This window comes from Plectropomus leopardus, chromosome 4, assembly GCF_026936395.1.
Source record: "Plectropomus leopardus strain MGB_pleo_1.0 chromosome 4, ASM2693639v1, whole genome shotgun sequence".
In the NCBI taxonomy this organism is placed as follows: Eukaryota; Metazoa; Chordata; class Actinopteri; order Perciformes; family Serranidae; genus Plectropomus; species Plectropomus leopardus.
Window position 1 is genome coordinate 28958710 of NC_142179.1, and position 17248 is coordinate 28975957.

The 17248-nt window shown below is 41.3% G+C and overlaps 1 protein-coding gene across 1 annotated transcript; it reads left to right on the forward strand.

Annotated features, from left to right (window-relative positions):
- Positions 1-13046: 13046 nt before the first annotated feature.
- fzd10 (frizzled class receptor 10) lies at positions 13047-16304 on the forward strand. The gene has a single exon (XM_042488823.2). The coding sequence runs from the start codon at positions 13809-13811 to the stop codon at positions 15558-15560; it is 1752 nt and encodes a 583-aa protein (XP_042344757.1). The 5' UTR covers positions 13047-13808; the 3' UTR covers positions 15561-16304.
- The last annotated feature ends 944 nt before the right edge of the window (positions 16305-17248 follow it).

Below are 17248 nucleotides of genomic sequence, written 5' to 3' on the forward strand. Positions count from 1 at the left end.
CTCAAGGACACTATACAAAGATAAAACAAATACAATAAAACAACAGAATCTACAACCCAGTTTTAATGATCAGAACAGTTTTTTGTATGGGCAAAGGACATTTATTCTGCTGTAAAGTCAACATTTTTGCATAGGGGTCTTTCAGTATTTACTGACTTCTGGAGTTAGCCAGTTGTGGACATTCAAAGAACTGCAGTTTTTGGCAGTTGTGTCAGCTTCACTTTGACTCTGCTTCATTTCTGTGAAGGTTCCCATTATTTGTTATATTTGCTTTGAAGTCAGCTGAGTATTTTTTTTTCTTTTCAAAAATGCAAACATCCTTAAAGTTTGATCATGCAGTTCTGTGTGTGGTTTGTTTGTCAAAGTGGTGGTCCCGTACCTCTAAATCGGTCATGTGCTACTCAGATTGGGCTGCTCATCATTAGAGACAGGTAGAGGAGAGGTCATCAGCAGGCAGTTGTATTTGGTTATGCGGTGTTTCTAATGGCTACAGCAGCAGATGGAGATGAAGATTCCCCACCAGATCACCCATGACCAAATTTCTAGTCCATGTTTGATGTTTTTTAAATGAGGAATGATTGGTATTTATTTTTAAATGTTTGCTCTTTTACAATGCACTAAACTTTATCATGGCCTACAACACTTTTCATTTACTGGTTCTACAACCCAGCCAGTATTTGTATGTGGGTAAATGGTCTGAAAAAATGGGATTGTCCACAGGTTGAATTATTGCCCCATGCCAATCCCTACATTGGCGGGTTTATCCACAGCCCCTCATAAAATGCCCATTTTGGGCCTAAACCCACTTGGTACCGAAGTAGCTTTAGCATAATCCATGTGGGGCCTAACCCCAACCCATACGCATTGTAGGTTTGTTGTTAATCGTATAGTCAACAAGCTTAGGTTAGCTATCAATTTAAAGTTAATATCAAGAAAGTGTTGTCATTAAAACAAAACCCATGCATAGCTTCCACATGATGGAAGAGCCCTATCACTGCTCTGAGCGGGAAAGATGCCCCAAGTCTGTACAGCAGGCTAACAGCCACTGCAGAGATTGTTAAGCTGGCATTCCAGCGACCATTTCAGCCAACTTTGTGCAAATAACGTGAGGCAAAAATTCACTTGTGTTTGTCAAAAAAACACAAATTCTTTTTGACTGGATTACCATGATAGTTTGTATAAAGAAACTTTGTTTTAAATGAAGTAATGGTGACTTTTAAAGGCAGACAAGGAACTGCTCTGAGCTTGCGTCCATAAATACTTTTGCTAAAAAGTTAAGAGCTCAAACCTGGCTTGAGTCTGTCACACCCAATCTGCACCAGTCTCTCGCACATCATAACAACAGTCATCTTTGAACATTCAACGTGCACTTTGACTTTGCTTAAGTCACTGGCTTCTTATCGGCAACACCACCAATAAAACTGCTTTTAGATCCCTCTACTAAAGCCTCTCCATCAACATCCTTTCCCGTGACGAGAGGCAGCACAAACCGTGAAGCAGAAAAAGGAATGTGTGTTTGTGTGATGGATAGAGATGAATGCATATTGTTTCATGTGTTGTTTAATCATAGTAAAAACAGCCCTTCCCCAAAGATATATATCCTGCATACTTTGGAGATAAAACTGAAGCGTATCAAACAGGATGTATGAAGCGTGCATGTCAAACAGGACGAGTTTTGACTGACTGTCGTTGTGGCTTCTTAACTTGGCAGTGTTGGATCCGTCGCAGGTTCCCTGTTCGATCACTCAGGAGGCACTGATGTGAAATGGAAATCGCTGGGTATTAAGCTTGATATCAATGTCTGGGACATCTCTTGAACACCAAACAGTAAGAAGTCAAACAGCCATTGCACTTGCTCAGAGTGTGAGGGGAGGGGAAAAAACCCCACAGGCACATTCCATAACTGGGTTACCAACAGCTGCCGCTTTGACAAGGGCTGAAATGTGTGAAAACAAGATATTTGTACTGCTACTATCATTTATTTTATTTCTGAGGCAATTTACTGCATTCAAGACTAGAGATATAAAGTTTATACTCCTTTATTTCCAAATTGTGCCTCAACTTAGGGAAAGTGTCACACTGTTTTTGTCTGTAAATTACTCCACAATGATATAACCTTTAAACTTCAAAGGTTGTACCATTGTTGGGTAATTTTTCCCTCAAAAAATGAACCACAAGCTTGATCACGCTGCAGCGTCTATGTTCTGGGGAGGGAGAATGACAGGTTATTTAGTGCTGTTTTGATATTTGAGCCCGAGGAATGCCTACAGATACAGTGATCCCTCTGTCTGAAGAGGAAGCTTCACAGATGAGGTAAGACTGCTTACAGCTATGAAACAATATCTGAAACAGATTAAAAGACATTTTCCTCAGCTTGATTCATGTTCCTTTTCAGCTCGCCCAGGTGTTACACCTCCCAACAGAAGGGTGAAGGGAGCGTAAAAGATGTGCAAATGCGCTCTTGCATGAGAAAAACAAAGAGGGTTCGTATTTTGTCAGGACGTTGAAGCCTCCAGTGTCGACTGACAGACATTTTAGATTTCTTATCAGTTTTCCGACATCTTTTGCCACATTGTTCTACTGTAGATAAAGATTGATGTGCAAGACTGTGTAAAGATCCGACACAAGGAGAATTACATCAGAAAGAGAGAAAGACTTTTGGTCTGCGGTTGGTGCAGACACTGATTGTTCCAGCTTGTCTTCATACCTGCTCAGGTTTCACTGCAAGGCTTGTCAATCCCTCCCAGGACTTCAAACGCGGAGCGGAATCCTTCACCTGCACCCTCACTCATGCCTTCACACCTCGCCGACAACCTGCAGCGCAAGTAGAGCGGTGGTAAATTACCCATAATTACCTAGATTTGAGCTCAACATAACAAAGACATTCTCTTTTACTGTTGTGTTATTATTGGAACATCACATTGGAGCTAGCTCTCTCTAATTAAAGCTGACAACTTTCCAATGTGAAGTTATCTGCTGTGCGGCACTGAGAAAACTTCATCTGTGCCTCATTCTTTGTTCTAGCGCCGAACATAAAAGCAAATAAAAAAAAAAAACGGCCAGAGAAATGTCTGTGAAAGACGCTCTTCAATGATCTCGCGAATCTAAATAAACTTCAGAAAGATAGGCTCCACATGTGGTTCCTTAAAAAAGAGATCCACGCAAGCAAATGAGAAGACAATGACAAAACTTGGCTCTGCATGCCTGCTTCTATCCAGAGAATCACAGCTAATAACGGCACAAGACAATGCCGTTCCCATGCTCGCTTTTCATGCCACTCTCATGCTTGCCATTAGATGTTCTCATTATTCTGCCCTGTGTCTTAATGCAAAGTGAAAACAGATTTGGACGGCAATGAAAAGTTACCCAATCACTCAGATCTTGAGCGCTGTGTGAAATCCGTTTATCCCTGATCATTATGACTGTGTTTTTCTGTCTGTATCGATAGTCATTTCCTTTCTCCCTGCAGCAGCCTTAGAGTCTCCGATGTTGGCGCTGAGCACAGCACAGCCAGCGCAGTCCCACGGAGTGCAAGCAAAGGAGGAAATCAATAGAGAAAATATTGCTGCAGGCTCACACATTTTTATCTTGCTTTGAACGAGTCAGCTTTAATTTTGCTTTGATCTCAATTTGCTGCTTTTGGGATAGCTTGGCTGCACATTGAACCAGGAGGAATAAGCTTCCACCAGGGCTTTCTTACAAAAGACCCTTTCAAAAGAGGCCTTTTATTTTGCCTATATGCGTCAGTGTCCATTACTGGTTTACACGGAATGAAGATACAAGGAATCAAAACAACTAATACTGCAGGACTCGGACACAGTGGTGCACGACGTCGTGCGCAGACGGTTCGCCAACTGCACTTTATCTATTCTAGTCAGGGAGGATTTACGGCCAAGCAGAGCAAATGTTGGACAATGTTAGCGAGGGGGCCACAATAAAGAGATCCTTAGTACTGCTGTCAGAAACAGCTCAGTGTTGTTGTGGGGTAACAGGTTGACAGCATGCACAGCTGGCGTTGTTCTCACTGCTCCGCCACACCACTCTTCTCCCCCACACATCATTAGAGCTGACACACCAAAGGGATGGCGATATTATAGCATCACCTAAGGTCTGCTAAAGATGTCTGCCCTTCCCTCATCCTTTTCCAAACCAGTGCATTCTTAGGAGCGGAGTTGTTTGGGAATTTGTTTCTCTTTTCTAAAGCAGAGACAAAAGGGGGTAGGATAAATGACCAGGCAGAGAAAAGACCAGCGCCTTGCTGGGGAGAAAGGGAAGGGTCTAATCTAATTTGGTTAGAAGAGGATATGTGTGTGTGTGCGTGTGCACATGTGTGTGTGTGCACATGCATGGCTGCAATGCACAGTGTGAGGGGACTGTGGGAATGGGACAGGAGGGCTGCGCTATTGAATGGAGCCTCCAGAGCCAGAAGCAGTGGGGAGTCTCCCCAGACGCGCTGATTCCGGGGCCGGCCACTCAAAGAGGGATTAGACCAGAGAAGGCCTTCCTGATTAGCAATTCACACTCAAGTGCCCCCACGAGGACCTCGGGTAATAATATTGCCATCAGCGTCCTTCACCGACGCAGGCAATAAAATGTTTTTGACTTTTCTTCCCCCACTCCTCCTCCTCCTCCATCTATAACGTCAACTAATCGCTCTCATGTTTTAAAGAACTTTGCAGAACCAGACGTCTCCGCTGGCTCTGTTGTGACTTTTCTGAACAAAAATACGTTTTGCAAGCAGTTGACTGTAACTGTTTTGGTTCATTGCTTCGTCTCAAGCTGCTGAACTCCAACAACTCCCCACCCTCCTCCTCCTCCTCTTCCGCCACCACTTCTTCCTCTTCTCTTTGCTGTTAAACGACCACCACATGAAAGCGTATGATGTAAGAACACCCCACTAAACTAATATTGCTGTTTCAAAGCAGCCTCAGCCCAGATGTTACTGGGCTTCGTTACAAACAAAATTCATTACAACGCTGTTTATTGCAGATTGGCTGACAGCTTTCCACCACTCACATAAAGCTCCACCGTCCTTATAATTATACTAATCTACTCTATAAACACTTGAAAGGTTACAATAACGCAGTGACTTCCTCTTATCAACCACGATACACAATGAGCGAGGTCGGCAGGTTAACCTTCAACTGATGGGACTCTAGCTTTAATAAGAGCAGTAAAACAAAGCCGCTTTTAATGGAGCAAAGTGAAAAGAAGAGTGAGACAAATTAGTCCTCATTAATAAGTTACTTTATTGAACTATTTAAACCATATGAGCAAAGAATACTGCTCGCTTTGATGTTGACAGGGCTCTTCAATTATTAATTGCTTGATTCATATGCGTTTCCTCAAAACGTCTGACCCTTTACTAAAACTGGCGCTCTTATTAAAGCTCCAGCATTTCAAACAGGGCAGAAAAATACCATGAATGATATTACACCGAATTATCTTTGCCTGCAGTTGCCAAAAAAGAGGATATTTTAGGATAGGACAGACTTTTTCTTTAATATTCACCCATATGCTAAAGTTGCCACAGTCATGGAAAACCTGGAAAAGTCATGGGATTTCCCAATCACATTTTCCAGGCCTGGGAAAAATCATGGAATTTGTAAAAAAATATATATATATATATATTGAAAATTTTGGAAAAATGTCACGAATTTTTGTTGTGTTTAACCCTTTACAACCTGAAAAAAATGGTTTTATTTTTTAATTGCGTTTTTCAAAACCATGTGGTGAAGGCAATGTGCAACTTTATAAGATAAAGATATAGTGAAAAAGTTACAAGCAAATCTATTGTAAATAACACAAAAATGACCTAGAGTGAGTGCTGTACTTACTTTATATATTCTATCATATTTTTTTATGTAACATAGTTTTAAATGTAAACTTATCATAATTATAAATATAGCTTTCAGGACATTTTTCCATTTGTTTTGATCATTTTGAATAATTTTCCCCTTTTTTAAGCTAATTTTTAGGGGTTTTTGTCACCTTTTAATAATTCTTGCAAATGGTGAACATTTCTTGCCCAGTTGGACTCTACCTGTTCCCCCCATGTTTTCAAAAGAAATCAAACCAATGTGCTCAAAGAGTCAAATAGTTTGTGAAAGGCATCTGAATGCAGCACAAGAATCCAGGTTTCAAGGGGTTAATAAATTGTTACAGTTATCTTCTGTGGATAGCCTTCCAAGAAATGCAGCATAATGTCAATTTTATTTTCTGTAGCTGTCAACATAACGTAGCTCTAATATGCATCTGTATGTACGTATATGTATGTGTGACGTTTTGTTTACTCTCACGTACGTTTCATTATTTTGTCCCCACTTTACATTGTTTCCTTCATTTATGCTAGCTAGCTGAAATAATGTGTAAATATTGAATCTGATATATATGTATGATATATATAAAAAAAAAACAGGGCAAGTAGGAATAGAAAAAAATATTAGGGTGTTTTGAAAAGTCATGGAATAGTTTTGTCTATTCATCAAAATATGTGGAAACCTTGATATTCAGATGCTTTTTGGTTTTTGGCACCAACCTCTTCACCATTTGCAAAGTGGCAATAAGAGAGAAAATAACAGATTATGTTGATAAATAGGATCATCCTGAGCTAAACGCCGAATGCGTGCGATCAGGAGGGAGAACAGGATCCTTGGACAATGTGCAGGGCATGTGGACAAATAGTCTCACCTCCAACTGAGTGTGTTGTTTCTTCTCATTGTGCCCTCTGAAAGGGAAGAGGAGGGCCATAGTTAAGAAGATTATAGCCCTACCCCACCCGTACGTTTAATCAACATGCCCTTTCAACGCCGACAACAATGCCAAACATGTCTAAAACGTCCCCCATCTCTCCCATAGCATACCTCACATGTTGGAACAGCATGCGAGTCATTCAACCGCAGCAATTAAGAGAAAAATACTATGATTACTCTTACGGATACAGAGTTAGTGTAAGCGGATCGCGTTCCCCCATCAAAGAGCTGATGGTGTCAATTTCAGAAATGTCACCATCAGAGTGGTGTGTTTGATGCCCGTCTAATTTCAGACTCTGCAAACAAAAATGTATTAGCTTCGACTCATTTTTACTGATCAAAATTCCCTTAAGAACCCAAGGAGCTTTGCTTCCTCACCCTTCATTTCTTTCATCCATGGTTAAATATGTAAATAAAATGTCTAAAGTCATTCTTCAAAGGGGAACAAAAGAAAAAAGGGGGCTGAGGGAAAAGACAGCCATAAAATTCCTCCGATTCTCCATAACATTAGCCAGAGGGGGGCCAGCTTCCAGCCAGAGCCTAGCAGCAGGGGAGCGAGCTCGCTCCATAGAATCACACATCGCAAATCCCACACACAAAAAAATAAAATATCTTTTCAGCTTCAGCCATCAAAGGCCCCCCCTCCTTTCACTTTATTAGTTACAGAATTATCTCACAGTTGCTGATTTCTCAGAGATGGAGCTGCACTGCTTTTCTTCATGTTGTGGTTGCAGAGATGAGATAAAGTTGCAGTGTGTGAAAGAGTGTGTTACGCACTTGTGTGAGTTGGAATGAGCTATAGAAGGGGCTGTATATGAAACAGACGGAGAGAAAAAAAATCATAAAAGAGACGGTAGCTGCCGAGGCTTCAGATGCTAAAGACTGAACAGGCCCCGATTCCTCCCCTTTACTTCTTATTTTCAAAGAGATATCATCATGACCAAAACAATCATGAAAGAGTGGGCGGCAGCAGGAAAGACAGGATCGCGAACAGAACAAAGGCGATGAATTATAACAAACCAGCAGACTGTGTCTTCTTATTAGACTGTGTGACAGTATTATCTTGTCAGCGTCATTACACCAAAGGCAGCGATAATAAGGGCAGATATTTGCTTTAAAATATGCCAGACAGGGTTTCCTGAAAGCTGGATGATCAGTAAATGGAGAGCAGAGTCGGCCCTGGCTCTGGGAACACATTGATATTACATTATTCTTCTTCAAATTAAAGCTGTCATCTCTTTTTGTTCTTCTTCTTCTTCCACACATCAGCTACATAATAAAGGTCTAGTGGAGAGGGAGGGACGAAGCAGGCATGTCAGCTGTTGTCCTTGTCTTTGTGAGGGGTCAGGATGTGAAATGCACGCTGCTGCTACGTCTGGGCTTTTTTGACAAGGATAATTGTTTGCATAGCTTTATGAATTTCCCACCAAACACAAAATACTGCCAGGTTAAAAGAACGGTAACCATAAGGCAATCAAACTGGCGTGGCAGCTAGGAACACATTAGCATCTGACTTTTTGAATTAAGGTGTCGAACATGAGATATTTTTTCCCTCAAATTCGGACCAAACCCCCTTCAAACGTTAACAGCTGGATAAGTGGAATCTGAGAAGCACATGTGCTGCATAGGAGGAGGGTATTGTGTTCATAAGTGTATTCATACCCTATATTTATGCTCCTGCTGCACACACTGAGCGCTAACAGCTGAAATGCCACCACTAAGATATGCTGTGCTTAAACCATTTAGGCACGCTGGTGCCAGGTTTCTCATCTTGCCTGGACACATTTCTGAAATACTTCTAAAAAGCACTCTTGTAAAAATATACTAAAAGCACTCCTGTTTACTTGTGATCAGTATTTCACCCTCGATGAAGACCACAGCCAGGCTGGAGAATAAATCTCACCACCACAAACGTTTTACAAGGTAATGTGAGCGAGGTCTGGAGGATCTCACACACACAAAAAAGGGCAAAAGGCCTCATAACCCGTTCTTCTCTTGGCCCGTCACGCCATCCAGCTCCTCCATGAGCAGGCTGACGCTATATAAAACCAAGATGGAGTTCTTACTCACTGTACCAACAATGCGTCATCAGGGTTTACGCATGCCATTTGTTACAGCAGTGCGTGTTGATGTGTTGTACTCGGGTTTACAATATGTCACTGCTGTGTCTCATGTCGGCTGGCTCTCTACAGGAATTGTTTCGCTTTAACAGGCTAATAAAAGCCCATCCATCCATTCATTTTCTCAACCACTTATCCTGGTCAGGATCACAGGGGGCTGGAGCCTATCCCATGCATCTGGACAGTTTATCACAGAGTTAACACATACAGGCCGCCGACAAAGGAAAAACCAATATGAAGTGTCTCAAAGCCCAGACACACCAAAACGACATCAAAACACTAGCAGCAACAAAGGCCGACTCACGTTGCCTTTGTCTCAGTCAAAAAGTTGCACTCAAACATCTACAAAGACGACAGCCAATGGCCAGTTAACACGTACGTTCTGCACCTGCGTGACAGGAAATACCAGCAGGTAGTGATAGTCTTTATTCACCATTCAAATAGCTAGAAGACCAACAGGACGGATTCAAGATGCTAGTTAGCCAGTTAGTACATTAACAACAAAACCAGATGATGTTGAAAGAACCAATTCAATTTACCATGTGTTAGCGAATAGCAACACAAACATCATAAAGTGTTCCTGCTAAAGAGCTCGATGGCTGAAAAATAATCGTACTTTCTATCACAAGTTTTGTTTTGATCTCACGCCCTTTTGACTTAAACCATTTGTTTACTCTTCTCTGTTTTTTCTTCTTGGGCACATATAGCTAAATGGCCCGTCAGCGTGATTTCAATCACCGAGAGGCTTCACTGTCTCAGATTTCGATTCAACTGGCTGAATCTGCCAAAAAACAAAGGCAACAAGGCAACCGGCAACTGGCAACTGGAAACCGGCAACTGGCAAACTGCAGCGACAGGTGCTAACCAATCGCCCAACACTGACAAATGCCAACCGTCAAGTAGCTTCAGTGCTCCTTGCCAAGTCTGTGGAACTCTTCACCATCCCGCCACAAGATTTTCCCTTATTTAGAAAAGAAACTTAAACTTAAATAATTCAGATAACCTCTTTGAGATCAAGATCTATTTTACCAGAGAGACCTGCAGCAGAATAAAGAACAACAAACACAGACAGATGGAAAAGGACATATAGCATCAGAGACAATGACAGACATTACTAAACAGATTTGCAGATAAAAGTTTAAAAGTGGTGTTATGGTGAAGGTGGTGGAAAGCATTTTCTTACACGTTGATCCAAAATCTTTCCAGGTGTTAAACTGGGTTGAGATCTTGTGAGTCTGCAGGCTGTAACCTTTTTTTCACATTATTTTTGGTACTCAGCTTTAGTTAGTGAGCCTTGATGTTCTTTATTTCAGATTTGTCCTTTAATTTGCCCCCCAGTCCATAATCAGGGGGAGATGGACATTTCACGTGGCCCTCCACATATCCACTGGCATCCACGTTATCAGTGGCCACTGATTCAATATGCCAGCATAACATCTTAAAAGAAAAAAGTTTACTCTAGGGGACACAGAAGTGAATCGACCCTGTTTAACCAGCAGCAGTGGCTTGTTAGTGGCGTTTTCTCAACATGAAAACAGAAGCCAGAGAGTTAGACACTAGTGCTTTATGAATGTTTTTTAAGTAATATGATTAATTACTTTATTTTCCAATGAGAAATATCTTAGCTTATTAAGATGTTAAGAATGACTCCACTATTTATTTTGTCTGTAAGGCAAGCTTGCCATTCACTGTGAAGTGAGTCTCTTATAATAAGAATCTGTGGGTATAATTATGGGTTTACAGAGGGCGCAAGAAGAGATGATTTAAAATGTTCAATAAACTCTCAAGGATTCCAAAACAAATATGTATATATGGGTGCATTCGTGATGTCACTCCCTGCTAATTTAAAGTCAGTCATATGGGCCATAAATTTAGACAATGCAGACTTTTGTGAGAGTTCATTTATGGAGTGCAACAACACATGAGAAATGGACATCTCAGCAAAATAGTGCAAATACTCAAACTGTCCGCATCTGGTGAGAATACAGGTGTCGCTGTGACTGAGGCCAAGCAGTATCTGAATTATTGATATAGTCCCCTCACAATGTCACCACTTCAGGCTGACATTTGTAAAAAGGAATTTAGCCTTCTTATTTGTTTGCTGGACTACTTCCTTCATTGAAAAAGACAGGAAAAGACTGCAAGGTGTTTAATTTTTTCCCCACTAAGAATAACACTGATTCCCATACAACTAAATACTAAACGGATCCTAAAATGGGAAATGATTTTATCAACAGCCTGACATTTGTTCTCAATGAGTGGTTTGTTCTGTTTCATACAGTATACACACAAACACAGAGCCATTGTTTCAGACTTGTAACACTGACTGTATTCTTCCTGTTGTTGTTATGTCAGTGAATATTGTTTGGAAACTCACCTAACCTATACTAAGGAATAAATAAAACATACTCCACATGAACTGAAATGAGTTATTAGATTATGTAAATCCATTTCTGTGTCTTTTACCAAAAAAGGAAGGTCTGTCTATCTGTCTCTTTTGCACGAGTCTGTAAATATATCATTGCATAAAATATATGATATCATTATTTAAAGGGGGAATCCACCATAAAATATAAATAATGCATGCAGCCACTTTCATCCTAAATGGATTAGCATTAATTTTGCTTATAGTGAAAGGTCTGTTCTACAATCATTGCATTTTTCGGCTTTTCTACATCAGAAATGATCAGTGATTCCAGTCAGTCCACAGGAAGTGATGGAAAGTAACTAACCATGTTTACTGAAAGAGTTTAATGTACTTTACTTGAATGTTTCAATTTGATGCCACTTTGTACTTAAACTCTGCTATAATTCAATGGAAATGTTGTACTCTTTACACCACTACATTTATCTAACAGCCAAATGTTGCAAGTTCTAATTTATACACAAAACATAGCCTGCTGTGTATCAAAAAATAAAATACAATGCATTTTTTTAAAGTATATCATAAAAACAGCATACGAAGTAGATACATCAGCTGCTTACAACAATAAGAATTTCCAATAACACTAAATATATTAAAAATATTTTACTTTTTATACTTAGAGAGGAGAAAAGTGGGACTGATTACCTGGGGACCCAAAGGGAAGGGGACCTTTAAAAGTCTGGAATGAAGAGTGCTGTTGATTGTTTTTTCAGTGCCATAACTAAATTAAATTGGCTAAATAAACCTGTTGAAAGACTGATCTTTTTTCTTTTTTGGGAAGCTTTCTGAGGACCTACGTTCCCTATAAAGGCGCAAAATGTTTTAGTCCACTGCTGCACTAGGATTAATCTCTTAATGCAGCTGAAGTCGACTGAGCTTTTGCTAACATACACTGTCATGTCTTTCCCCAACAAAGGGAAATCAGGGTTCTGAAAAAGGAAAGAAAGGCAGAAAGGAAAAGGAAAAAAGGTAAACTGACTTTGTAATAAAAATTCAAAATGTGCTTGAGAGACATGGAACAAGACAGTAAGGCCCACAGAGACAGCTTATTAGGTCCCAGAGTTTGGTGACTACTTTTTTTGTCACACCATTTTCACATTGTGGTATCATCACTTTTACTTACATAAACAATCTAACTTCTTATTCCACCACTGATCGATGAGCAGCTCAGTTTCTGAAGAACAGCATCATCTCTGTTCTTAGACTGGTGCATGTTCAGTCACGTCTAACTGTGCAGTATAGGAACAACATGGAATTATTTTTTGTATATATTATTTCATTATTAAGGCTAAGTACAAATCCATTTTACATTCATCCACTTAGCCTATATGAAATACAATATCACAGGTGGCATTGGCTCAAACCATTTAAAATAAAAAAAATAAAAAATATGAAAATCTCGTGTATCTGCACAAAAACACATGGATTGCAGTGGTAAAAGGTGTAAGAATGTTCTGCTTTACTTGCTATTTTAAGGGAGCTGAGGTGCATTCTGAAACTTATTTCACAAGGAAAGCAATAATAGTGGAGGGAAATAATAATAAAAACTTGCCCTGCAGTCACATATGTGCAGACAGTTTAAGTATCAGTTACCAAAGCTGTGGTGTTGGTGCGCCTGTGGACCGGTGCGCCTTGCTGTGAGCCATATTGCGCAACATTTTGGGGGGGATTCTCTCACTAAAATGTGTTTCTGTCCTGTTGAAGTCGAAGTTTGCACAAACAAACAGAGAGAGGGAAGTTTGCTGCGAGCCTTTGAAACTGCTGTAATGAACAAGCTGTTCCGCACGATTTGAAAATAATCCGCGTGTCAGTGTCATCTTTCTTATGCAAAGTAGCTGTCTTTGAAGGCGGATCTTTTGGCAGGTTAGACCGGGACGGAGGCTCCGACCAGCTCAGACGAGCGCTGCCACCAAACGCATCCACTGCTTGCCTACGGGAGGAGCATAATCCGGTTTCTGGGACGCATTTATTATTGTTAACCAGGATATTAATTTGAATTATTTTGCAAACTGATTCATTGTTTCTGCGAGTAGCCGTCCGCGCCGCATAAAGGTCCGGAGGAAATATATTTTTGTTGTTTTTCCCAAGTTGTCGCACGAGGACTGACATCGCGCAGCTGCAAAGACAGATACTCCGGAAAAGTGACATGAAACGTGCGGATAAACGAGTGGGTCTTCTGGAAACAAGTATCGGAACACATAATCGCTCTGTTTTACTCACAGCAGACTGATATGCACCGTGCAAGAGACTGAACAAGTAGCTCCAACACTTCACAGAGCGCGTGAAAGCATGGACCTGAACGCACGCGACTACCAGCGAGGAAACACTGTCGGAGCGCTGCAGGATTTATGTTTTTATTCTTAAAGCAAACACTAACATGATGAAGCGACCTTGCAGGAGATAGCTCTGTACGTTTTCATCAAGATTTCATCACTGACTTTTTAATGAAAGAAACTTGTGTGTTGTGGTGAACATTTGGCCTAATTTTTCTAAAAAATCAATAGAGGGAGAATGCCTTCAACTGTTAGACTGAGCCTCATCTGTGTGCTGCTGGTCCTGTGGAGCGGTGGGGGCTCAGCCATTAGCTCAATAGACCCTGACTGGTCAGGAGAAGGGAGATGTCAACACATCAACATCCCCCAGTGTAAAGACATTGGCTACAACATGACACGGATGCCAAATCTAATGGGCCACGATGACCAAAAAGAAGCAGCGATAAAGCTGCAGGAGTTTGCCACGTTGATACAGTTTGGATGCCACAGTCATCTCAAATTTTTCCTGTGTTCACTGTATGCTCCCATGTGCACGGAGCAGGTGTCCAACCCCATCCCAGCGTGTAGAGTCATGTGTGAGCAGGTCAAGCTGAAATGTTCTCCCATCTTGGAACAATTCAACTTCCCTTGGCCCGACTCTCTGGACTGCTCCCGGCTGCCAACCAAAAACGACCCAAACAACCTCTGCATGGAGGCACCCAATAATGGCTCTGATGAGCCTCCCAAAGTCTCCCACACCCAGCCCCCAGATTTCAGGCCACAGCGGCCTCTGAGCGGGCAGGACCTGCACCTTAAGGACAGCGGCAACAAGCAGACATGCAACAATCCGGGCAAGTTCCACTTTGTGGAGAAAAGTGAGTCCTGTGCCCCCAAATGCTACCCCAAAGTGGATGTGTACTGGAGTCGGGGAGACAAGCAGTTCTCTCTGGTGTGGATCGCAATCTGGTCCATCCTCTGCTTTGTCTCAAGCGCCTTCACCGTGCTCACTTTCCTCATTGACCCACAGCGCTTCAAATACCCCGAGAGGCCGATCATCTTCCTCTCCATGTCCTACTGTGTTTACTCTGTGGGCTACCTCATCAGACTTTTTGTGGGGGCTGACAGAATAGCCTGTGACAGAGACAATGGGGTCCAGTATATTATCCAGGAGGGTCTGGAGAGCACCGGCTGCACCATTGTGTTCCTCATCCTGTATTATTTTGGCATGGCCAGCTCCCTCTGGTGGGTTATCCTGACCCTCACATGGTTCCTGGCTGCAGGGAAGAAGTGGGGTCACGAGGCCATCGAGGCCAACAGCAGCTACTTCCACCTGGCGGCGTGGGCCATCCCGGCTGTGAAGACCATCATGATTCTGGTGATGAGAAAGGTGGCTGGGGATGAGTTGACAGGTGTGTGTTACGTGGGCAGCATGGACGTCAAAGCTCTCACAGGCTTTGTGCTCATTCCTCTCTCCTGCTACCTTATTATTGGCACTTCATTCCTGCTGTCTGGCTTTGTGGCCCTCTTCCACATCCGTAAGATCATGAAAACAGAAGGCGAGAACACAGACAAGCTTGAGAAGCTGATGGTTCGCATCGGGGTCTTCTCTGTGCTCTACACTGTCCCGGCCACCTGTGTCATTGCCTGCTACTTTTATGAAAGGCTCAACATGGACTACTGGCGCATCCTGGCAGGGGAGCAGAAGTGCGTGGACAGCAGCGGGCCGGAGTCAGATGAGTGCATCATGAAGACTTCCATCCCAGCCATTGAGATCTTCATGGTGAAGATCTTTATGCTGCTGGTGGTGGGCATCACCAGCGGCATGTGGATCTGGACGTCAAAGACGCTGCAGTCGTGGCAGAACGTGTTTAGCAGGAAGCTAAAGAAGCGGACGAGGAGGAAGGCGGCCAGTGTGTTCACCAGCAGCAGGCCTTACATCAAACCTCACCCATCTCTCAAAGGGCACAGTACTAAGTATGAGCCTACACGGCCCCCTCCAACATGTGTATGAGCTGGCTCTCTTTGTATAAACCCAAAAATACTTGTAAAGCCCTTAACCTAAATGAGACTTTGTAATCAGAGTGTCATCAAAAGAATCAAGGTTCATGTTTTATTTATGCAAACTGCGTTGAAGATAATGCAACGTGGGGTTATTTTTTGTGTGTGTGTCTTGAGCCATCTCATGCAACTAGAGCTGCCTTTGTTTGAGGAAAAAAACTCCTGGATTCACTTATCCTACTGAGGAACTTGGTAGAGACAGAAAAAAATCGTATTGTTCCCGAGACAAAAAGAGTGGAATAAACCATTTGGATGTGCCATGGGGTCACTTGAATAATGTGCAATAGATGTTTTCCTTACAGGCAAAAAAAGACACTTGTACTGTTAGTGACAGATTACAGACAATGAAAGGACCCCACAGACAATGGAGGCAAATGGTCAGAGAGACGAGTGTTGTGTTTGGAGGCTTTTTCATGGAAATCGAGGCAGTGTCACATGTATGTTTGAACTGGAGTGAGAGCAGCTGTTGAAAAGACCTTACAAACTGCCCATTATGAGGCAAATCCATGCCATAAATTAATCAAGCACTCGTCATTGAAAAAAGTTATTTGTACACACAGTTTGAGTTTTCCTTTTTTTTTTTTGTTCTTTGCTGTTTTATAGCACAAGGGAACGTTTGTATATATTTCTAAAAAACTTCAGATTTTATAGAAAAATTAATAAAACGTTCTAGTTTTAAATGTTTGTAAAGTCGGAATTGTGTGCTTAAACTGTGTTGTTATTCACCTCTGCTGGAGTGAGTCTCCATTCTCATACAGCTGCATAGAGCGTGTGTTTTGTTTGTTTGTTTGTTGTTGGGTTTTTTTTAATTGAAGCACTTGAGCTTCTCTATATTGTTTAGATCAGTTTTGTTATTATATCAAAAATATCGAAATAATTTTCCTTAACTTGTGGATGTAGTGGGACATCAAAGCTGGGTTTTAACAGTGGGTGTGGCATTCAGAAAAGCTTTAAAAATAATTGACGGAGACAGTGTTGTTTACATGTCCAAAGGCAACTGAAAGAGATGTTTTAAAAATAACAATTACTGATTGGTTTTATGACCAGTTTAAATCAACTCATCAATGCTCTAAATGCTCTGTATATCTCTAGATGTGGGGAAAAAATGCACTTTTACATATAAAAAACGAAGCACGCTTGACATGTTGGTGCTTAAGTCAACACACAGGAAGCTAAATAGCAGCATCTCTATTCTTGTTCTTAAATGTTCACAAAAAAACAATAGGACATTAATGTATGTCCCCAGTGGCTGCTTCAAAGACAAGTTAAAGCCAGAAAAAGAAGTTAAGGGGTTGTCCATGACCTTCCATTTGATGTTTTCAATAAGGGTTCTTACCAGTGATGGAGGATGTAATAAAAGAAGTATTATATTACACTGTAAAATGACTCCGTTACTGGTAAAAGTCCTGCACTGAAAATGTTACTTATACGAAAGCATGCAAGTAAAAACAGTAAAATTAATATTAGTATAAAGTAGTAAAATTAATGTAACTCAATGGAGATTTCAAAATAAATTTAATAAATCAAAACAATTGGAATAATTTTAAAGGAAAGCAGCAAGTCCTTATATTTGAGAATCTGGAACCATGAAATGTGTTTGCATGAAAAAATGGCTTAAAAGGTTATTAAAATAGTCACCAA